Here is a 25506-nt window from a genome sequence, read left to right as displayed (position 1 = left end):
CAGGAGTTATGGTTCTTGAAAGATTGAAAAATGGCTTTTCCAGTCGTGTCCGTGCATTTACTCCTGAACTGTTCAACCAAAGCTTTTCAAATTTTAATATGTTGTTACTGATGACAAAATGGAGGTCAAGTTCAATAATGACGATTTTGACTTTTACCGTTCAGGAGTTATGGTTCTTAAAAGATTGAAAAATGGCATTTCCAGTCGTGTCCGTGCATTTACGCATGAACTATTCAACCAAAGCTTCCCAAATTTTAATATGTTGTTACTGATGACAAAATGGAGGTCAAGTTCAATAATGACGATTTTGACTATTACAATTCAGGAGTTATGGTTCTTGAAAGATTGAAAAATGGCTTTTCCAGTCGTGTCCGTGCATTTACTCATGAACCATTCAACCTAAGCTTTTCAAATTTTAATATGTTGATACTGATGACAAAATGGAGGTCAAATTTGATATTGACGATTTTCACTTTCACCATTCATCAGTTATGGTTCTTGTGATATTGGCAGGATACAAATAAATATTAATAAATCCGGTTTGCTGTCGTTGTGATGTCCGACCTCTTGTTCATTATACCAATAGGGTATAACTCTCATTGAATCGACATACGTGGATGTAATGTTTAAACTTATGATAGAGATTGCATCGAATACATAATACGAAATTAAGTAGATTTCTATTATGATATAATTCATTGTATCAATGGAAGACAAAATAGGGAATAATATGAAAAAAATAACGATGAATCCATAAAACTCGGGTCTGATTTTGTATGACGTTGGTGTACCCTAATTGCCCAGTTCAGAGGGTGGTTTCCAACCATTAAAGATAAACTGTTGAAACATCATTGTTGATTTTTGTTTTTGAAAAAGTTTTTTTACACATACATGTTCATGTGGCATGTATACACTTACTGAATTTTTGCCAGCAACGACAAGGGTAGCTATAGCATGAATCGGGGATTTTGTAGGGAAACCCAAATTGCCCAGGCAGTGGATAGACTATACAAGACTTCAGTGCACAAACTTCTTTCTGTCTTTTAAAGCCAAAAAACTTTTCTCTCATCCCTCCAAAAAAAAATCTCATCAGCATTGACAGTAAAATAAAAGGGGGCTGGCAATCTGAGCACACTGGGACGCTGCGCACGATATTGCGACACGCTGCTACGTCTGGGTGATTTAGGTTCTGAGTCTCTTATCTGTGTTATTTTGACGCATATCGATATATTGTATAAAAAATCACATGACAATTATCAAAGGTTCAGCAAAAAACGAGTATATTCAAAAGACATTCATTTCCATTAATTAAAAATAAAATCACTTAATTTTTAAGTCCAATGACATTACGATTCGATTATAATTAAGTGGACTGTTACAATCGATGCTTGAACATTTAAGATTTGCAGTAAATGAAAAAACTTGAAGAAAGGACATTTTGTAAAAATGGATACACTGGTCTAGTTTTACAGCTAGTTGCATATTTTACATGTATGCAAGTTGCAGTAAATTTCATTAAATTGAACGAAACTAAAAGACACAATAGGTAAAAGTCAGTGACAATAAAAGGAATAGAGCAGTCAACATAGTGTAAATGAAAATATAAATAACTAAGACAACAGGTATAACAATCCCTGATAACATACAAAGAGAGAAAAAAAAACATACTAGGAAACATTCAAAAAACCATAACACTATAACTAACTGGTGGGATGTATAAATACTGAGCCGCATCAAAGAGTATTCATCAAAATACACATAAAAAAATAAAAAAGAGACAGAGGTGAAAGTAACCCGACAGATAATTAAACTAAAAAATTTAAAGAGAATTACAAAGCCATGGCCGAAGCGAAAAACGTCGATATTAAAGATACACATTAGTTAATAAAAGTTCAAACCATAACCAGGATCGAGTACTATAAACGCCACTTAAAACTTCTGTTGTGTAAGTATGATGCGTTCATAAAATCACATTTTGTGCTGAAAGAGCAGTATAAACGGCCTTGTAGGTTACAAATAAGGGGTTTCATGATGTTAATTGTCCTTTATATATAATTAATTGTTGAAATTATAACTCTTAAAATTTTAAATCAAAAGTTTTTTACCCACATCTGAAAATAAAGTTACGGACAGTCTGCTTAGTTTCGATCAAAAAGTTACGGACGTCTTATGCTTTTTTTTGAAGTTTGCCTTGCGCTTTAGTGAACTTATGGTTTTCAGTGATATTGTTGGCTTTTTTCAAACCTACATCTACCCTTTTTTATTGGGAAAATATGCGTCATTTTTATCAAATTGGGAAATTAATAATAAACCATGAATTTGAATGGAACTTCAATTTGCAGACCCCCTTTCAAGAGGTAAACCCTCATTTGAAATAAGACCCCTTATTGTCAGTGATGTCCATGATGATACATCAAATATACCCTCTAATCTGCACATATAGTCATTTTAGGCATGAAAAATGTTTAAATGAGTGTTTTTTTAGTTTGTATTCATGCACAATTACTACTGAGACTGCACTGTTTGGGGAAAAAGCCTTTATCCTCCAGTAATTTAAGACAAACAATAGTACTGGTTTTACTCTAGAAATTTTTTGGTACCCTTTATAGCTTGCTGTTCTGTGTGAGCCAAGGCTCTGTATTGAAGATCTAGACCGTACCTTGACCTACATTGTATGATTGTTTACTTTTATAAATTGTAACTTAGATGGAGAGTTGTCTCATTGGCACTCATACCACATCTTCCTATATCTATTGTTAACCTTTTTGACAAACTTTGATTATTCTAATGTATATTTTCAGGCTTTTGGTTAAAGGAAGGTTTTTATGAGGAAACACCTGACATAGAGTTTAAGAGGCAGCTACTCCTGGTTTTAGAGCTAGAAAATGAAGGCGATTTTATTACCTATAGTACTTACCAAAGATATAACCAACTTCAACAACAAAATCTACGAGTACCACTGATTCAAGTAAGACAACCAACAGGGTAATACAGAACACACAGATATATTGGGAAGAGGTTTCTGAAGTTATAAAATTCAGCTGTTAAATTTTTGTACAGTTTTAAGAGTCTAGCAAGTTTGTAGGTCACTTCTTTCACTAAATCAAATTTGTCAATATGTAACTAACTCTCATAAGTCATGTTGCTACATACATGTATACAGCTGTTGTTTTTTTTATTAGTTTATACTTTTATATTCTCTGTAAAGTTTTTTTTTTCTCAATAGACATTTATTTTTATATAATGGCCAATAACCCTATCACTTTCTAAAATAAAACCCATCAAATTCTGTTCTTACTGGTCAAAAAAAGTTATGATCATGAATATATATCCTGCATGATGGAAAATGGCAGATCTGAATAAAAGTTCCTATAAATAAATCATTCCATGAAACTTGAGCCTATTCTACACACAATAATAAGGCTTTTAATTATGTATTTCACTTACAAATTAACAATTAAAGCGGCATTCAAAAATGCATTCCTTTCACAATAATAGGGGTATTAAAACATTTTCCACTCAACAAACAAGTATTGAAAACTTGCGCATGTACATTCAAACATATTCCTTGGGCCTCAGTCAGGGTTGGCAAAAACCTGGGTTTTATGAGTATTGCCAAGCCCAGTGGTAAATACTGGGAAAACATGGGTTTTACTGGATAATACTGGGTAATCGAAGATACTGGCCTGAATTTTAAAGAGAAAGAGGATTCAGTAATCAAACACAAATGCAATACATTTTAGATATTTATAAACATATTTTTGATTTAAAAAAAGGTTTACTTGTTTGAGACACTTTAAATACATACATGTACAAGTGTATACATTTGAGAAAGTATTATTCTAGCGACTCTTAGACAAGTGTACATGAAGACACATTAGACAAATAGCAATGGTAAAAGCTTTTCTCAATAATTCTCCTAAAAATCTGTAAAATCACACTTCAGTCTAGATTGGTCAAACTGTTAACAGACTCTCTTTAGAGAGGTCTTATTCTTGCTACTACATGTAGCACATTCTTTTCCCAATCCAAAATATAATCAGAACCCAAATGCTTGGAAGAGTACACATCATAAAAAATGCTACACCAAGAAGAAATGGCCTTCTAGACGAGATCATTCATAAGCTTTTGGGTTTTGTGGCAGTTATTTTCTTGTGTGTTGTGAAGGTTTTCTCACTGTAGATCTGGAATCTGACACAGTCACAGATCTGTTCTCATTTGAATTTTTGAGCTGTTTTTGTTCGATTCTAAGTCCTTATTCAACCCAACTTCTTTTTCATCTTTCTTCCTTTTTTCTACTGTTTCTCTGCCACTGCCTTTGTTTTTCTTTATATTGTTTATAAAATTTGGAATTCAAAAGTTCTTCTTTCTTTAAGCCTTTTTTTGTTAGCTTGGTTTTATAGGTTTTTATTTTGTTAAAGATGGTCCAACTTCCTGTGATCATTTTTTAATTTCAGATTCAGCCAGTATTTGCGGGTTCTCTCTTTCGATGTCTCTTTCTTTGATTGATTTCTTCTAGAGAATTTTGCCCTGCTTATTTCAGCAAATCTAGTAGATGTTTTAAGGAGTGGAAGTTTTACCAAAAGTTTCTTCATTTTACTAGCTGTCTTTCAACTATCTGTCCTAAAAATAAAGCTAATTTTCATATTTTTCTTAAATTGTTAAATTCATGTCAGGAGTGTGACGAATTACATCTGAATGGTTAATCCTTGAAACATCTTTAAATATACCATTTTAAATCAAAATAATTGTTCTATTTTGTACAAAATTCATTTCCTCACTTTCCTATATGATATTATAGTTGTACACACTTATTTTCTTTGATAAATTTGCATTACTGTGCACAACAAATAGAAAAATAACTAATTAAAACTCATTGTGCCAAAACAATCATGATAAATAACACATTTAAGAGGTAAATGATAGGAATATAACTTGGTTTCAACATTTCTAACACAAAGAAACTTGTGGGACTTGTCCTTGTGAAATTATGAATTGACAGAAAATGTCTTAAAAAAAGCGTCACACTCCTGACATATATAATGCACTCCCACATCTATGATATAAACATATCACAGTTGTAATAAATTTTTTTCTTCTCTTTGGAATAGCTACTTCTGAAAAATAAAGAAGAAGAAAACATTTTAGTCCTATCTATTCTTTGGTAGATGTTTAAAGACAGTTGTCACACTCCTGACATTTTTGGGTGCCTCTCTTTGTATTTTTATACGCCCGGGACGGGACGTATTATGGTATACCGTTGTCCGTCCGTCCGTCTGTCCGTCCGTCGTCCACACTTCGGACAATAACTCAAAAACACCTACACCAATTTCCATGAAACTTAAGTGAATTGTTTATATCTATTGACGTAAGCTCCCTTTCGTTTTTTTTTAATTTCAGATTTTAAGTTTTGGATTTATGGGGCTTTATTCATAAAAAAGGGGGGATTTTCAACACTTCGGACAATAACTCAAAAAGGCTTTCACCAATGTCCATGAAACTTTGGTGAATTGTTTATATCTATTGATGTAAGCTCCCTTTCGTTTTTTTTAATTTCAGATTTTAAGTTTTGGATTTATGGGGCTTTATTCATAAAAAAGGGGGGATTTTCAACACTTCGGACAATAACTCAAAAATGCTTTCACCAATGTCCATGAAACTTTGGTGAATTGTTTATATCTATTGATGTAAGCTCCCTTTCGTTTTTTTTTAATTTCAGATTTTAAGTTTTGGATTTATGGGGCTTTATTCATAAAAAAAAAGGGTCATTTTTAACACTTCGGACAATAACTCAAAAAGGCTTTCACCAATGTCCATGAAACTTTGGTGAATTGTTTATATCTATTGATGTAAGCTCCCTTTCAATTTTTATAAATTTCAGATTTTAAGTTTTGGATTTATGGGGCTTTATTCATAAAAAAAAGGGTGATTTTTAACACTTCGGACAATAACTCAAAAAGGCTTTCACCAATGTCCATGAAACTTTGGTGAATTGTTTATATCTATTGATGTAAGCTCCCTTTCAATTTTTATAAATTTCAGATTTTAAGTTTTGGATTTATGGGGCTTTATTCATAAAAAAAGGGTGATTTTTAACACTTCGGACAATAACTCAAAAAGGCTTTCACCAATGTCCATGAAACTTTGGTGAATTGTTTATATCTATTGATGTAAGCTCCCTTTCAATTTTTTTAAATTTCAGATTTTAAGTTTTGGATTTATGGGGCTTTATTCATTAAAAAAAGGGTGATTTTTAACACTTCGGACAATAACTCAAAAAGGCTTTCACCAATGTCCATGAAACTTTGGTGAATTGTTTATATCTATTGATGTAAGCTCCCTTTCAATTTTTATAAATTTCAGATTTTACATTTCCGTGGTATGAATTTTTATGCTTAAAAAAGGGGGGATTTTTCCAATTTTGGGACAATAACTAACACTTTCACAAAATTTTATGTATGGATGAAAAATTAAAGACAACAAACTTAGTTAAATTTGAGGTAGCCTTAATAGTGCCAATTTTTTTGTGCATTTTTATTTATTATTTGGGGGGGGGGGGGGGTATTTGACAGGGCTCACACTATTTCTAGTTGATCATATAAATTCATTTAAAGCATAAAAGACAAGTTAAAAGAGCAACGGGCGTATCATGCGCTAAAGCGCAGCCCTTTATTTTTAAATGGCCCTAAAAAGAAAGTCCTGTTCTATGGCAAAAGATATCAGTATTTGAAATCAATGATATAGCAATGTGTTAAGTGAATTTTTGTGAAAGTTTAAAGCATTTTTCAATCTTTGTAACATATGTCAGGAGTGTGACAAAATACTGAAAATAGAAGGCTTTTTCTACATACAATTACATAAAAACAGTACAATGAAATGACATTTTTTTTTTGCAAATGATCACAAAAACTCAGGGCTTTCAAAGTTTACTATTTTAACTGAAATATATTAAGATTCTTTTTATTGGCAAAAACTTCAATCACTAGTTATTATTATTTTTTTTCAAATTAAGCTATTCAATTTGATTGTTATTATATGATTTAGCAGAAAAGATGGAAATTTTGGTTTTAAAATTTTTCTTTTTCTATTGACTTTCATTTGGAAAAGGTTTGAGCAATGTTTTTTTAACTGTTTTATTACCAAACTTGTTTATAAGTAGTATGGTTTCTGTTCAAATTTTTTGAGATGTATGTTATTAAAATTTAAGATTATTCAATGTGTCTGTTTCATTCTGCCTGAAACTTTGGAATTATAAAATTTAAAGTATCGGTAATAGGGTAAGACAAAAAAAAATACAAAATATTGAGTTTGAAATTGGACCCCCCATGTCACACACAGATTATCAAATAATGCATACCGTATGTAAATGTATTTATCTTAATTTTGATGAGTTATGAAAACTGACAAACCTATTTATTTTCAGTCGAGAGAAGAGGATTGGAATAGAGACGGTAAAGCTGATGGATTAGATTTACATTTAGAAATGCCACTTCAGGACCCAGAAAAGGTCACCGGAGTGAAACTGATTCTTATTTTCCAATACAAGTTATTTGTAAGTTCCCAGAGGAATATAGCATTGTTTAGGTTTCTGTAAATTATTAAACAAGACAAGATTTTTAACTATGGATCTACTTTTAATAAGCCATATAATTTAAAAGCTTGCATGGCCATTTTGAGCTTTTTGGCATCTCATTGAGATCTCTTTGAGTCCAGAGTAGTTATGTTAGGTAGAATCGTCCTCTGAAACCAGTTGGCAAATTAGGGTTCCACTAGCTTCGTCAACATCATCTTAATACTGGTTACTTTTAATGTTCTTTACCTGTCAGAATGACCAAAATGGCAGCTTTTTCTTAAAAGTTCAGCACAGTGGTAAAATCAACAAATTTTAAAAAAGCCTTTAAAAACCAATTTGTATCAAGCTGAAAATAAATGACACATACGAAATTTTCATTAGACAAAAAGCAATGAAATTGTTAATAAGTTACAGGTTATGTAAAAAACATTTCATGAGTTTTTGTAATGGAGGTGTTCTTTATATTTGATAGTAAGCGAAAAACATCACATTGTAGAATACCCATTAATGGATAAAGCCTGGAACAGGAGAGATGATTGCTGTTGACTTTCTGTTAACCTTATTATGTAAATTGGACTTTCATTTTTAAAAGAGACAGACTTTTCACTTTTACTTTATAATATACAATTATGGCCCACTCAGGAGGTGTATATCCAAAATTGTCAACCTAAGTAAGGGTTATTCCAAGAGAGCTGTGTTTGATCTTGTGGAATTCTAGATTTAAAATGCTGATAACATTTATAAAAAATGCATTGGGTCCTCTTTTAAATCCACTAGATCTTTAACTTTGAAATCCAACTCAGTGATTTTGAGTTAACAGCTGGCAAGACATTTTTAGGTACTTTGGTATGTAATAAAAGGATGAAATGCAAATACTTAAAACACCTTAAATCTATAAGTATTACAAATATTGAGCTGTATATCAACATATTTATCAAATCAAGAAAAAATATAAGTTTTGCTCAAATAAAAAAAAGAAAGAATGCATATTTTATTTCTTCAAAAACTTGTTATACTGTATCACAAATAAATTACAGTCAAACCTGAGTTAACTGGACCCTGAATAAACCGGTTTCTGTCCATTCAAGCCAAAAATAAAATTCCAATTTTTTTCCCTTTAAAGTCTTTGTTAAAATACCCTTTGTAGACCCGACCCTGTGTTTTCCGAATTCTGGTCTTATGATGCAGTCCCAATACTCTTAATTACATCAATTATTACCTGTCAAATCCGGTTTGTCTGATTAATTTCAAATCATTGATACTCAATCAAAACATATTTGTTTATACAATATGGCTTTTCAAGATAACAATTAGCCAGGTTTTACAATCTTACGGTGGTGAGCTGTATTAATCATTAAAACACAATAAACATGTTCATTAAACTAAAAGACATGCCAAATATATCTCGGATTGAACTAATGTTGTAACTTGGATATATATTTTAAAATCGGGGAGTAAGAAATTGACATTGTGTTTTCAAAATCCTGTGTTCCCTGTTGTGAACCCCTAAACCAATGACCCTGATAATGAAGAACACCCGGATGACAACAATCAATGGGCATTGAACACTGAACTGCTGAATAACAATGTTTCAATCGTGATGAAATTTCGTTTGATAATACCTTTGCTTTTTAATCAGCCATACCAACGTTGGAAATTAACGATCATGGAAGTAAAACGAAACTCTTGTGTCTCAATCCAAACAATGCATAATGATGCAAATGAAAACATTGAAAAAAAATTACATGAAATTGATAAGATGGAGACTGATGCTACTCAGGTCTATTTCACATATGAGGATATGTAAAACACGGTTAAAATTAAAAAGAATTAATTCGAGGAATAACCAGTCTCTTAAATTTCTATAGATAATGAATATGAAGATTCAAAACAACAATCATACGAAGTTGTTACGTTATTGCATTCTGTAATTTAATTTATCAGTTTTTAGCTCACCTGTCCCGAAGGGACAAGTGAGCTTATGCCATCACTTGGCGTCCGTCGTCGTCCGTCGTCTGTCGTCGTCGTAAACTATTTCAAGAATCTTCTCCTCTGAAACTACTGGGCCAAATACTTTCAAACTTTAACTGAATGTTCCTTAGAGTATCTAATTTATAAATTGTATTTGAAGTTTTGATCTATCAACAAACATGGTCGCCATTGCTAAAAATAGAACATAGGGGTCAAATGCAGTTTTTGGCTTATAACTCAAAAACCAAAGCATTTAGAGCAAATCTGACAAGGGGTAATATTGTTTATCAGGTCAAGATCTATCTGCCCTGAAATTTTCAGATGAATCAGACAACCTGTTGTTGGGTTGCTGCCCCTGAATTGGTAATTTTAAGGAAATTTTGCTGTTTTTGGTTATTATCTTGAATATTATTATAGATAGAGATAAACTGTAAACAGGAATAATGTTCAGCAAAGTAAGATTTACAAATAAGTCAACATGACGGAAATGGTCAGTTGACCCCTTTAGGAGTTATTGCCCTTTATAGTCAATTTTTAACCATTTTTCGTAAATCTTAGTAATCTTTTACAAAAATCTTCTCCTCTGAAACTACTGGGCCAAATACTTCCAAACTTTAATTGAATGTTCCTTAGGGTATCTAGTTTGTAAATTGTATCCGAAGTTATGATCTATCAACAAACATGGTCGCCATTGCTAAAAATAGAACATAGGGGTCAAATGCAGTTTTTGGCTTATAACTCAAAAACCAAAGCATTTAGAGCAAATCTGACAGGAGTAATATTGTTTATCAGGTCAAGATCTATCTGCCCTGAAATTTTCAGATGAATCAGACAACCTGTTGTTGGGTTGCTGCCCCTGAATTGGTAATTTTAAGGAAATTTTGCTGTTTTTGGTTATTATCTTGAATATTATTATAGATAGAGATAAACTGTAAACAGGAATAATGTTCAGCAAAGTAAGATTTACAAATAAGTCAACATGACGGAAATGGTCAGTTGACCCCTTTAGGAGTTATTGCCCTTTATAGTCAATTTTTAACCATTTTTCGTAAATCTTAGTAATCTTTTACAAAAATCTTCTCCTCTGAAACTACTGGGCCAAATACTTCCAAACTTTAACTGAATGTTCCTTAGGGTATCTAGTTTGTAAATTGTATCCGAAGTTATGATCTATCTACAAACATGGTCGCCATTACTAAAAATAGAACATAGGGGGCAAATGCAGTTTTTGGCTTATAACTCAAAAACCAAAGCATTTAGAGCAAATCTGACGTTGGGTAATATTGTTTATCAGGTCAATTTCTATCTGCCCTGAAATTTTCAGATGAATCAGACAACCTGTTGTTGGATTGCTGCCCCTGAATTGATAATTTTAAGGAAATTTTGCTGTTTTTGTTTATTATCTTGAATATAATTATAGATAGAAATAAACTGTAAACAGCAATAATGTTCAGCAAAGTAAGATCTTCAATTAAGTCAATTTTACCAAAATTGTCAATTGACCCCTTAAGGAGTTATTGTCCTTTAAAGACTTTTTTCACAATTTGTTCATCATGTTGACTTACTTTAAAAAATCTTCTCCTTTGAAACTGCTGTATCAATTTCAGCCAAACTTAGGCTAAATGAGTTTCAGAGTATCTAGTATAAATTTTATATTTTATTTCCTTGTATGTCAAGAAACATAGCTCCTATGGCTAAAATAGAACATAGGAGAAAATGATTATTTTTTTTGGCTTTTGAAGAAAATAGGACGATCCAAAAAACATTTAAATAAATTGAAAAGCCAAAATAATCATTGATGAGAGATTTAACCAAAAGAATTAAGGTGAGCGATTCAGGCTCTTGAGAGCCTCTTGTTTATAGTCCCGTAGCAGCCGGTTTATACAGGTTTTACTGTAACTATATTTTTAAATGATATGTTTATACAGTTTTCCTTAGGATAACTTTTTATTTTAACTGCAAAGTAGAAGTGAATGTCAGTGATGCAGCAACTCAACAACACAAATTAACCAAATAGGCATGTAAATACAACATCTTTATATTGGATAAACAAATGTTTTATTTTTCAGAGGTATTCCACTTTCACCATGGAATGCATGGCATATATATATCATGATTCTGCCAAAGCTGGATCTAAATATGAAGTTTTTGGAGATCTAAAAATGAGTCAAAGAACACCATTAGCTCACAGAGGAACTGATGACAGATTTGATGTAGGTTTTCTGTATAATATCATTTTTATATCAGATTTAAAATGTGTAAATGTAAAGGCTTTGCCTTACTCTATCACTTTATAAGGTTTATTTTAAAACCAGAATAGTTAATTTCCAAGGAGGATCTTAATAGCTCTTTAGGTTATTTTTTAACATTACAGACTCATTACAAGCATAAATTGAAATAAACAGAGATATGGTTGTGCAACAGTAAAAAAAGAAAGCCCACATTTAGAAATATGACAGGTGGCTGAAAGATGTAACCACTGTATTTCAGAATCATTTCTTGGCCCAGTTGAAGGTTGTGAAAACACTGCAATCAAATTTAAAATACTTAAAAGCTGCATTTTGGTGATGAATCTCCTTCGTCATTCTGATCTGCTATACTGGATGCCAAGTTTCTTCATAAACCACACAAACCACATGGCACAGTGTGACAGTACAAGAAGTGTAATAAGGGAACTTTTGTGATTTTACTTTTTCATAGTGAGACACATAATTGTCATTAGCCTGACACCCCCAGCAGTGTAACAAGGAAATGACACTAGCTTTTCGATAAAATAATTTCTTTCAGATAAACTTTAAATACCTTATTTAGTCTCAAAAACATGTTTTAAAGTAATATAGCCTGTAATAAATATAATTTTCAACCTGGTAGATTTATAATGAAGTATGAGTGAATACATTTTAATAACTGACTAAGTGTTAATGTGATTTTATTACAATAAAACTTTTAATCTTTTAGGACTTGAGATTAAACAAAAATTTATTACAAAAAAAATGTAGCAATGTGATATGTGTGCACGTGCCAAATTAATAATAAAATACACTTTTTTTCAGACTCCAGTTGTTAATTCTGCAAGTGTTTATGCTAAAGATTATGAATTTTCCAAAATATTTAAAGAATACACAGCAAGGAATGGTAAATATTAGCATTTTGCAAAATGGAACATAATATTAAGCACAAAAGTTCAAGATTTTGATAGTTTCAGAATATAAAAAAAGTTTATTATTTTTGTCAAGCCTGTCGCAGAAAGCTCGACATATGGATAGTGATCAGACAGCGGCAACGGCGTTAGCTAACTTCTTCAAAGCTTTATTTTTTAGTAGGTGGAAGACTTGGATGTTTCATACTTTGTATATGGATGCCTCATGTTATGAAGTTTTTGTCAGTCACATGTCCAATGACCTTGACCTCATTTTCATGGTTCAGTGACTACTTGAAAAAAAGTTACGATTTTTTGTAATGTTAAATTCTCTCTTATTATAAGTAATAGGATAACTATATTTGGTATGTGCGTACCTTGCAAGGTCCTCATGCCCGTTAGACAGTTTTCACTTGACCTCGACCTCATTTCATGGATCAGTGAACAAGGTTAAGTTTTGGTGGTCAAGTCCATATCTCAGATACTATAAGCAATAGGTCTAGTATATTCAGTGTATGGAAGGACTGTGAGGTGTACATGTCCAACTGGCAGGCAGGGTTTCCCCTGGGTCAAATATTTTTTCGCCACTTCTTTCGCCAAAACAATATATTTTTCGCCACTTTATTATTTTTTTCGCCAAGTAACATAAATATATTTTTCGTTTAAAATTTACCTTTTTTCTAATCCCTCCCCCCCCCCCCCCCCCCCCCCATTTCCTTTAAATAAGATGATTTTGCCCCATTGTGTCTATGATTATTCTCTCAAACTTATTTTACAGTCTTCATTTTAATGAATAAACATTTACTTTAAAACAACAGAATTTTTTTTAACTTAAAGAAAAATATTCATTGTATTTTAAACAACTTTTCTAAATGAGGGGGCCACTATACTTTTGATAATAAAGAAGATATAAGTCCTGGAATATAACAAAATTAATGGACATGTTTTCATCATATAATACCAGTATAGTTCGTAGGGAAAGTTTCTTTAAAAGAAAAATACTGATCTGCCCTTATGTACTACATGAAATTGATCCCTCATTTCATGTGTAGTCATTACATTTGTACATTGAAGGTTTACTCTCATTCGAGGGGTTGTTTCCAACCCATTTGATAGATTTCTTCATAACGACAGTTTTCTTTTCTTGACCATCGTAAATGAAAAAGTTGAGACGTAAAACTATGCTTGAAACACGTGTGTCACTCAAACGACTTTAAAGTAATCTCCCTTATTAATTACCTACATTAAAGTCAAAGGATAATTTAAGTTTTAAATCGGAGATTTTTCTTGCTTTTGAACATTTTTCGTCACAACACCAGCTTTCTTTTCTAAACTATCTTTAAAAGGAGAGGAGACGTCAAAAATTTGCTTCAAACACGTGGGTCGCAAAGTGGTAAATAAATTCTGTATGTGACATTTAGCGGAAGCCATTTAACCATATCATTTTGTCAAACAATTCAATCAACACCTTTATTAATTGGTCCTTTGTTGTCGATAGCTATAAAATGCAATCAGCTGATAATTGATTTTCTGTCCAAATCTTAATGAGGTCAAGGTGAATTCCGAGTATTGTCTGATCGGGTAAAGTCCGAGAAACTTGAAAAAAGTAAATAAACAAGATGGAGGAAAATAAATAGTTATATATATTTCTTTCATCAAATTCTTTCGCAAATGACGAATTTTTATCACCACACTTATTATTTTTTCGCAATTTGCGAAAATGGCGACCGCCAGCGGAAACTGTCATCTGACCTTGACCCTATTTTCATGGTTCAGTGGTTATAGTTAAGTTTTTGTGTTTTGGTTTGTTTTTCTTACACTGTATGCAATAAGTCTACTATATTTGGTGTATGGAATGATTGTAAGGTGTCCATGTCTAGCTGGCAGGTGTCATCTGACCTTGACCTCATTTTCATGGTTCAGTGGTCAAGGTTAAGTTTTTGAGATTTGGTCTTTTTTTCTAAAACTGTATGCAATAGGTCAACTATATTTTATGTATGGAAATATTTTATGATCTATATGTCAGTCACACAGGTTTTATTTGACCTTGACCTCATTTTCATGGTTCATTGCTCAGTGTTTAGTTTTTGTGTTTTGGTTTGTTTTTCTTAAACTATTGGCAATAGGTCAACTATATTTGTTTGCTGTACATTCCTGCCTGGCGTGGTTCATCTGACCTTGACTTTATTTTCATGGTTCATTGGTCAATGTTTAGTTTTCTTCTTTAATGTAAAGTTTATGTGACAGTTGTATTAAAGCTTTATATTTTGGACTATCAACATAATATCAATGATTAGTAAAGAAGGCGAGATATTTTAGCGTGTGCACTCTTGTTATTTTGAGTTTTATATTATGCAGAACAAACAATCATTGTTTGTAATCAACAGCAGTGATCAAAGTAAAACTGAAAAAAAATGATTCCTAACTACAAACTTAAAAATTGACTGGTTTTACACTATTCTGGCACAAAGAGCCAAGTGAACTTTTCTCATCACTTGGCGTCCCTTGTTGTCATTCGCTAGCTTTAAAGAGTCTTCTCTAAAAATGCTTGGCCAAATTTAACGAAACTTGGCAATGATCATCATGGTGATATTTAGTTTTAAAGTGTGTTCAATAACACTACGTGCACTTGTCAACCACAACATGGCAGACATGGCTAAAAATAGAATATGCAATGAAGGGGTAAAATGAAAGTTTTGTCTATTATCTTGAAAACCACTATAAATATAGAAAAAAATGATAGAGGAAAAATGTTCACAATGTTGAGATATACCTATTGTCATTTACCTCATAACCTGCAGAACATTTCTTATAGGAGTTATTGCCCTTAAGTGATGAATTTTACTCTTTTTTTCATTTTCGTCTCTATTATCTTTGCAAACTATATATTAATATATATAGGGTGAAACTAAAGTAGCAAAAATTATCAACTAGACAAGATCTACAAATAAAATTAACATGGCATTAATTGTCAGACAACTACTTAATAAGTTATTACCCTTTAATGGAGTTTTTTCCATTTTATGGCATTTTTGCCTAATATCTTAAAAACTATAATATATTGTAGATAGATAGAAAGAAACTTAAATAAGCAAACATGATCAGCAAGACAAGTTCTGGGATACTGTAAATTCAGTAATTATTGCAATGTTTTTATCATTGCGAAAAATGCAACAGTGTTATAATACATGCAGCAATAATTTCAACTCGATTTTGAAATTATTTATATGAATGAAACAGGATTTTTCTCAATATTGCAAAAATTAAAATTGCATTTAAGTCAAAAATGACAAAATCGAAATACTGTATAATAAATGCAGGCAATAATTTCTGAATTTTACAGTAAGTCAATGAGGCTGAAATTGTCTCTGACTACTTCAAATTGGAGTTATTGCTCTTTAATGACAATTTTACCCATTTTTGCTCTTGTTTGTTACCTGTTATTGAGCTAAAGTTATAATTTGCCTTGTCTCTTCCAAATTTGTTGACATTTTTTCAGTAACAACATATCTGCAGGCTCCATACACATCTTGGATTACAGGACGAGGTGCTGGCCAACCCTTTGTCATCAGTGCCAATATTACTTATCCAGAAGAGAGATATCTGTATCCTTTTATTTATTTACAAATTATTATACATTCTTTTCCCATTTACTATAGTGGTGAAACATTTATTTCTATGTGGTCCTTATCTGCTGCTAGCAGGAAAGAAGTGGAGACAATTCCCCTGCTTCTGTCTATTTACCTTAATCTATTTTCACTGGGTAACTTTAAAAGGCATTCATTAGCTGCAAAGATTACAAAAAATCTAAATATATAATTTCATTGTTTCAATCATTTATAAAAGTGGAAATGTGAAATTACATTTCGCTATTAAAAATCTATTTGGTTCAATTTTGTCAAAATAAGCTGAAAATGTTGATGGTTTATTGACTTCACTTTGTTGCAAGTCAATAATTCAACTCCTTTGAATCTGTTTTCAGTCAACCAGAACCAGTCCTTACCAGTGTGCTCATTTGAAACGTAATATAGTTGAAAAACTGCATTGAAGGTACTACTGGTATGCCTACATTTCTTGGATCATTTGTTTGAACCATTTTAATCCTACCCGACAACCATCTAGGTCATTAATAACTGGCAAAATAATATTTTTTTGTTAGCAGGATAGTTCCAGCAAACTTTGCTATGACTTATGATTATATATTGTTTTTCTTAAAAAGGAAAACAACAACAAATCAAACACAGAATTTTTCTTTTATTTATAATCAGGTATTTAGAAAATTTGAATATCTCAATATCCGTTATCTGTGAGAGAGATGATCTATCTTAAAAGATTTGATACATAATGCTCATTCATTTTTTCCAGAATATGCATCAAACAATTTCTTCTAGATTTGGAGCACATTCATTCAGAAAGCAAAAACTAAATTAATCCATTGATTGTACTTTTATAAACATCAGCAGTATTGTGAATTACTATTGTTGTTTGTAATGTGTTATCCATTTAGATATTTGTTTTCCTTAACATGACAATAGGTACACAACAGGATTCTGGTATATGATAAAGTGGGGCTGGATCCAGTATGTCTCAGTTCTACTCATATTCCTCTTCCTCTTCGATAGAGTCAAAGTATTTATCTATCAAAACCAACTGGTACAAACTATTGTTGAAACTCCTTTCCGCAAAGAGAAAATGCAGTGATGAATGTTTTACTTAGATTTAAAGACAATTTTAAGAATGGTGATAACTGAAAGGAAAAAATGATCTGGAAAATTCAATTTGTTTACAATTATGGCAGCAAGAAAATGCAGAATTGACTGGTGATTTTAGCTTTTACAACAATATCTATTCCAATGATGAGTGACTACTGAAATGAAAAAAGTAAAGAATCAGAATAATTATTAAACATTTGGACTGTTATGTATTAGAGGTTCATTCATCACATTGAATGATTTGAAAACTAAGGGGTTGACGAAACAGAAGACTGATGTCTTAGTTATACAGATTTTGTATGGTGCGTCCAAACAGTAGTCTGTCAGCATAAAAGGAGCTATCAAGAAACTATTTAGCCTTGCAAAATTTTTCATCAACTAAATCTATCAGATTTTATAATGAAAAAAAACTCTAAATTTAATTGGATTTAATTTAAAAAATTAATAGATGAAAATTAAGATGCACAAACTGTAACTATGATTATTCAATACGAATGAAAAATGAAAATGAGTATGTTGGAAAGACTTATATTTATTGTTTGTCAGAAGATATGGGTCATTTTCAAAAAATGTCGAATTTTCAGTACACCCATGCTAAAATTTTTATTTCTGATGGAAATTTCAGTTGTAATGGTTTAAATGAAAGCTTGTCGGATTTGTGATTCAGAACATTAATAATAAACACACCTTACATCTATTTTGATAAGATTAAACTGCATTTAAGTCCGATTTTGGGGGTATTTGTGTGCGTACATTGTCAGAAAAACACATTTCAAATGATTTTTTTCCGATTTTCTGATCGCCTTGATATCTGCAAAAGGGACTTTTTAAGAACGTTAATTATAATTCTAACGAAAAAAGGTAGCTTCTTTATCATTGTATGTAACAGATTATGTACAAACTAAATTCAATCAGCGTACAGGAGGTTCATGTCTATCCTGTTACCGCTACTTAAATCAGTCGTTAAATTATTCTCCCTATGAATATTGAATCAGTCAGTGTTGATTTCAAAAATGCAAAGTAATCTTTACATTTAAAACGCCTCGTTTCTTGAACGACAGTGTAGAGAAAAGAAATTTCAAGACATTTAGTGAAAAAAATAGAGCGTACTTTTTTTCATGTCTATGCTGTTATCAACCGTTTTGATTAATTACACTAACAGTATGGTTGTAAAAAGTTCAATAAGGTGTTGGAAACCAAATTGACAATAGAAAACCATAATCACTTCACCAAAGGGAGTAGTTATTTCACAACAGCAATCAAAAACGAAGAAATTTGTCTATCCTGTTATGTCTATCCTGTTACTATGGTTGCTATGGTTACAATAACAGGATAGACAATTATAGACAAAAACGTCGTTAATTTTTTTTTTCTTAACATGTAGGTGGAAAACGAATGAAATATTTCATTGTTTGAACTCATCTTAAGGTTATAACATCTTAATCTTCCCAATTAAGCATTTGCAGGTGCAATACTGATATCGGTAACAGGATAGACAAAAAGGTAACAGGATAGACTTTTATATAGTGATATATCAGAAACGTATGTTCCTGTTACCAACGAAATAAAGAGAAAAGTAAATTAACTTATGAGGGATTTACTTGATGTTGGGTTTATTTGAAAGGGTGAAAAAGGCCGAACAATATAAATTGCTATCTTAGACTTGCATTACTGGTGGTAATTTTTACAACCTTTGAAAACTAATTTTTAGAGCCATTTTTCAGTACAACCTAGAAAATTGGCAAATAATCTATTATTTTACAGAATGAATATATTTATTCTCTTGAAAACCATCTAATTGGTAACGTAAAACAAGCTTAACATTTTATCTAAACCTTTTCTTAATAACCCAAAATTTCTTTTAAAAATGGTAACAGGATAGACAAAATATTGTACCACCGAACAAAAAATGTTTCAAGACATTCTTGTATGACATCATTAAGATTGCATCTTTTAATATGTTGTTCTTAAAGTACTGTTTGTTTTGATTTGCTTATGTAGAGGGTTGTTTGAATAAGTAACTTTTAATAAATTTTTCAATTTCAAAATTCGACATTTTTTGAAAATTACCCATATAGGGACTTTTGCATTTTCTATGATTTGACGATATTGTTATTTGGTAAATCTGTGTTTAATCATGAAATCACTGATGGAATCAAAAAAATTAAAGAATAATGTAAAAGTGATTTTTAAATGCAAAAGTGATATTTTTATGTTACAATTTCTTTCTTTCTGAATGATAACTGGTGTTTGCTGAGACTGTTCTAAGCATAGGCTATATAAGTGCCATTGGTGATAAAGGTTTATTTCAATTTTAGCATCTACTCCTGTTTGGGAATTATGCTTATGAAAATGGAAAAATCAGCAAATCCTTTTTTAGCTCACCTGGCCGAAAGACCAAGTGAGCTTTTCTCATCACTTGGCGTCCGGCGTCCGGCGTCGTCGTCCGTCGTCGTCGTCCTGCGTTAACTTTTACAAAAATCTTCTCAACAGCATTTAGTGCAATAAAGATGATTTAATTGTTTCAAAAAAAACAAAAAAAAACAAAAATCTTCTCCTCTGAAACTACTGGGCCAAATTTAACCAAACTTGGCCACAATCATCATTGGGGTATCTAGTTTAAAAAATGTGTCCGGTGACCCGGCCAACCAACCAAGATGGCATGGCGGCCAAAAATAGAACATAGGGGTAAAATGCAGTTTTTGGCTTGTAACTCAAAAACCAAAGCATTTAGAGCAAATCTGACAGGGGTAATATTGTTCATCAGGTCAAGATCTATCTGCCCTGAAATTTTCAGATGAATCGGACATTTCGTTGTTGGGTTGCTGCCCCTGAAATGGTAATTTTAAGGAAATTTTGCTGTTTTTGGTTATTATCTTGAACATAATTATAGATAGAGATAAACTGTAAAGAGCAATAATGTTCAGCAAAGTAAGATCTACAAATAAGTCAACATGACCAAAATGGTCAGTTGACCACTTTAGGAGTTATTGCCCTTTATAGTCAATTTTTAACCATTTTTCGTAAATCTTAGTAATCTTTTAGAAAAATCTTCTCCTCTGAAACTACTAGGCCATAAACCAAACTTAGCCATAATCATCATTGGGGTATCTAGTTAAAAAAATGTGTCCGGTAACTCGGCCAACAAACCAAGATTGCCACCATGGCTAAAAATAGAACATGGGGGTAAAATGCAGTTTTTGGCTTATAACTCAAAAACCAAAGCATTAAGAGCAAATCTGACAGGAAGTAAAATTGTTGATCAGGTCACGATCTATCTGCCCTGGAATTTTCAGATGAATCGGATAATCGGTTGTTAGGTTGCTGCCCCTGAATTGGTAATTTTGAGGAAATTTTGCTGTTTTTTTGTTATTATCTTGAATATTATTATAGATAGAGATAAACTGTAAACAGCAATAATGTACAGCAAAGTAAGAACTAAAAATAAGTCAGTATGACCAAAATAGTCAATTGACCCCCTAAGGAGTTATTTCCCTTCATAGTCAATTTTTAACAATTTTCTTAAAATTTGAAGATTTTCAATAACATTTTCCACAGAAAGTACTGTTATAGATAGAGATAATTGTAAGCAGCAAGAATGTTTAGTAAAGTAAGATCTACAAACACATCACCATCACCAAAACACAATTTTGTCATGAATCCATCTGTGTCCATTGTTTAATATTCACATAGACCAAGGTGAGCGACACAGGCTCTTTAGAGCCTCTAGTTTAACATTATAACAACAGTTTGGTACTTTCTGCATATATCGATTACTAAAGGTATATTGTATGTAATTTAGAATGTAGAGATATTATTTAAATCGGCTAGAGTTATTTCTCTTACAACAATTTGCTGTCTAATAATTAATAAATGAGTTTAGTGAAATCTATATGTTTATTTTAGATATTTTGACACAATTGTAAGTGTTATGTTTTGTTGTTATAAATGTTTTACAAATATTGAATGAATGTAATATATTGTTTTGTGAAAAATGGAATGTTTGTGAAAAAACAAAGAAGAATGAAAATGTCAATGTATGCTTGTTAATGGTATGAAACAATGAGTTTATAACATATTTGTACATGGAGTCAGTAATTTATATTCATATTTTTAATAGTATTTTTGTAGGCAAGTAATAAAAATATATTTAAAACAAATTAATGATGTGCTTGTGTTAATGTTACAGGGGTAAATTCAGTAAATAAATATACTCATCAGGGACCGCCCATTTGGGGGAGCGCTTTCTGTCTAAAACTGAAGTCATGTGATCTTCTGATTGGTAGATAATGTTTGTAATAAATATTTTTTGGTAGATGGATCAAAACTAGAGTTGAAAAAAAATAAAAAATAAATGCTGAATGTACTAATTTTTTTCCCTACAGGGTTGAAAAGTAATGGGGGTCAGTATAGGAATTCAGTGCGAATCTACATTGTTTGTAAACAAGGCCATGTGAATGCTCAAAAATGCCGCATGACCCTATCTTTTTATTGTTGCAAAAGATGGGGCTACATCTGTACTTTCATGAATGATATATGAAAGATTTTAATTTCTAAAGGTAAATCAGGTATAAATTTATTTTCTCACATAGATTAGCATTGAGTCAATGGGAGATTTTTTACTGGCTGCATTTACCCCTACAAAGGACATCTTTATTATTATATGATAATGAGTTCTTTGACCTATAATGGTTTACTTTAACGAATTGTGTCTTTGATGGGAGGTGTCTCATTGGCACTCATACCACATAATTTTATTTATAACTAACACCTCAAACTTTGTTCCATTAATTTTTGTTTGTTAAAGGTTAAGCAAAGTAGACTTATGGAAATTAAATATGACAGGTGTAATATGTGTAGCTGGATCTGCTTATCCTTTGAGAAATCCTTAGATTCTCCTGTTAGTTGCGGTTTGATGTTGCTAAGTTGTGTTTTTATGTTGTGTTATATTTACTGTTGTTTGTTGTTTGTTTTGTTTTTTGTCTAGCCTGCGACTTTTGTTGCAGACTTTTGGCGCGGCGACCGCGTTAGCTCACTTCTTAAAAGCCTTATATTTTAGAAGGTAAAAGACCTGGATGCTTCTTACTTTGTATATGGATGCATCATGTTATGAAGTTTCCATCAGTCATATGTCCAATGTCCTTGACCTCATTTTCATGGTTCAGTGACTACTTGAAAATAAAGTTAAGATTTTTTGTAATGTTAAATTCTCTCTTATTATAAGTAATAGGATAACTATATTTTGTATGTGCGTACCTTGCAAGGTCTTCATGCCCGACAGACAGCTTTCACTTGACCTCAACCTCAATTCATGGATCAGTGAACACGGTTAAGTTTTGGTGGTCAAGTCCATATCTCAGATACTATAACAATAGGTCTAGTATATTTGGTGTATGGAAGGACTGTAAGGTGTACATGTCCAACTGGCAGGTGTCATCTGACCTTGACCTCATTTTCATGGTTCAGTGGTTATAGTTAAGTTTTTGTGTTTTGGTCTGTTTTTACATGACTGCAAATATTGCGGTCGTATATTGGTATCATGTTGTCGTCAGTGTTGTCCGAAGACAGATGGTTTCCATATAATAACTTTAGTATAAGTAAATAGAAATGAATTAAATTTAAAACAATGTTTATAACCACAAAAGGAAGCTTGGGATTGATTTTGGGGGTTATGGTCCCTAAGGTTTAGGAATTAGGGGCCCAAAACAAACATTTATCTAGTTTCAGGACAATAAGTTGTGTATAAGTATTTCAATTCGTCTGAAATTGAAACACAATGTTAAATACCATAAGTAGAAGGTTGGGATTTATTTTAAGGGTCATGGGGCAAACAGTCTAGGAATAAAGGGCCAAAAGCAAGCATTTTTGTAGTTTCAAGACAATTACTTGTGTGAAAGTGTATAAATCTTTCTAAAATTATACCACAAAATTCCATACTATTAAGGGATGGTTAGGATTGACTTAAGGGGGTTATGGCTCAAACCATTTATGAATTAGGGACAAAAATGGGGAAAAACAAGGTTTTTTTCTGGTTAAAGGACAGTTAAGACAATTTGAAAGCAGTGTAAGAGAGGTAATCCAAAAGTAATGTTAGAACTACTTCACATAATGTGTATTTGAAAGGAGTAGGGGCATTAAGGCCTGGTTTTGGCCCAAGAAAATAAAATGTTTGATAACTTTTTCAAATTTGCACATAATCTTAAGAAATGCATAGGGTCAAGAAATATAAATGAAAAACATTAAGATTCTTATGTGATGACGTCACAATTACGTCATAATATGTACTGTTTTCACAAAAGCGATGAAAATTCAGAATTTATGCAGTTTTCTATGTATTTCTGTTGTGGAAACATCGTGTGCAGCCAAGAAACAACAAAGTATACATGTACTTAAAAATTTGATGAAAAACAAGGAAAATCACAAAATTTTACAAAATATGCAAATTAAGGCATGATTTGTGCCATGGTAACTTGTTCAATGTCCAAAAGTATTTTGTTTTTCTTAATACCTTCTACCTTTTTAGCTCACCTGGCCCAAAGGGCCAAGTGAGCTTTTCCCATCACTTGGCGTCCGGTGTCCGTCGTCGTCTTCCTTTCTTCTCTGAAACCAAAGCATTTAGAGCAAATCTGACAGGAGTAAAATTGTTCATCAAGTGAAAATCTATCCTCCCTGAAACTTTCAAATGAATCGGACAACAGGTTGTTGGGTTGCTGCCCCAAAATCAGTAATTTGAAGGAAATTTTGCAGATTTTGGTTATTATCTTGAATATTATTATAGAAAGAGATAAAATGTAATCAGCAATAAGGTTCAGCAAAGTAAGATCTACAAATAAGTTAATATGACTAAAATGGTCAGTTGACCCCTTAAGGAGTTATTGCCCTTTATAGTCAATTTTGACCAATTTTTCGTAAATTTTTGTAATCTTTTACAAAAATTTTCTCCTCTGAAACTACTGGGCCAAATTAAACCAAACTTGGCCACAATCATCATTGGGGTATATTGTTCAAAAAATATGTGGCGTGACCCCGCCAACCAACCAAGATGGCTACCATGGCTAAAAATAGAACATAGGGGTAAAATGAAGTTTTTGGCTTATAACTCAAAAACCAAGGCATTTTGAGCAAATCTGACGGGATCAAATTAATTATCAGGTCAAGATCTATCTGCACTGAAATTTTCAGACAAATCGGACAACCCGTTGTTGGGTTGCTGCCCCCGAATTAGTGATTTTAAGGAAATTTTGCAGATTTTGGTTATTATCTTGAATATTATTATAGATAGAGGTAAACTGTAAACATCAATAATGTTAAGCAAAGTAAGATTTACAAATAAGTCAACATGACGGAAATGGTCAATTGACCCCTAAGGAGTTATTGTCCTTTATAGTCAATTTTCATAAAATTTGTAAATTTTAACTAACATTTTCCACTGAAACTACTTGGCCAAGTTCATTATAGATAGAGATAATTGTAAGCAGCAAGAATGTTCAGCAAAGTAAGATGTACAAACATATCACCATCACCAAAACACAATTTTGTCATGAATCCATCTGCTTCCTTTGTTTAATATTCACATAGACCAAGGTGAGCGACACAGGCTCTTTTGAGCCTCTAGTTGTAGTTTCTGGACAATAACTTATGTGTACGTGTATGGATCTCTCTGACATTGTACCACAAGGTTGCATATCACAAAAGGAAGGATTGGATTGATTTTGGGGGTATTGCCCGTTTCATGCAGGAATTAGGGGCCAAAAACTAGCATTTTTCTAGTTTTCAGACAATAACTTGTGTTTAAGTGTATGGATCTCTCTGAAATTGTACTACAAGGTTCCAAATACTAAAGAAAGGCTGGGATAGAGTGTGGGAGTAATTGCTCCAAGGGGGGGGGGGGGGGGGCAAAAACTTGAGGGGTTCCAATTTTTGAGCTCACCTGGCCCACAGGGCCAAGTGAGCTTTTCTCATCACTTTGCGTCCGTCGTCGTTAACTTTTTACATTTTGAACTTCTTCTAGAGAACCACTGAATAGAATGAAACCAAACATGGCATGAATGTTTCTTATGAGGTGCTGACCAAGTGTTGTTAATTTGTAGCCGATCCATCATCCAAGATGG

The 25506-nt window shown here is 32.1% G+C and overlaps 1 protein-coding gene across 3 annotated transcripts in view; it reads left to right on the top strand.

The window, feature by feature from the left end:
• LOC143079738 (transmembrane protein 231-like) overlaps positions 1-21555 on the top strand; it is a 28310-nt gene extending 6755 nt beyond the window's left edge. For 2 of the 3 annotated variants that reach the window (XM_076255291.1, XM_076255292.1), the window contains exons 2-7: positions 2802-2968; positions 7424-7552; positions 11614-11757; positions 12598-12679; positions 16183-16288; positions 17219-21555. In XM_076255291.1, coding sequence (XP_076111406.1) covers positions 2802-2968; positions 7424-7552; positions 11614-11757; positions 12598-12679; positions 16183-16288; positions 17219-17384 — 794 coding nt within the window. In that variant the 3' untranslated portion in view covers positions 17385-21555. The remainder of the gene's footprint in view (positions 1-2801; positions 2969-7423; positions 7553-11613; positions 11758-12597; positions 12680-16182; positions 16289-17218) is intronic. The other variant, XR_012979471.1, reaches the window with a different exon arrangement.
• The last annotated feature ends 3951 nt before the right edge of the window (positions 21556-25506 follow it).

The sequence above is a fragment of the Mytilus galloprovincialis genome, chromosome 6, assembly GCF_965363235.1.
Source record: "Mytilus galloprovincialis chromosome 6, xbMytGall1.hap1.1, whole genome shotgun sequence".
Classification (NCBI taxonomy): domain Eukaryota; kingdom Metazoa; phylum Mollusca; class Bivalvia; order Mytilida; family Mytilidae; genus Mytilus; species Mytilus galloprovincialis.
The sequence above is the reverse complement of the archived record's forward strand: the minus strand, read 5'-3'. Positions and strand labels throughout refer to the sequence as shown.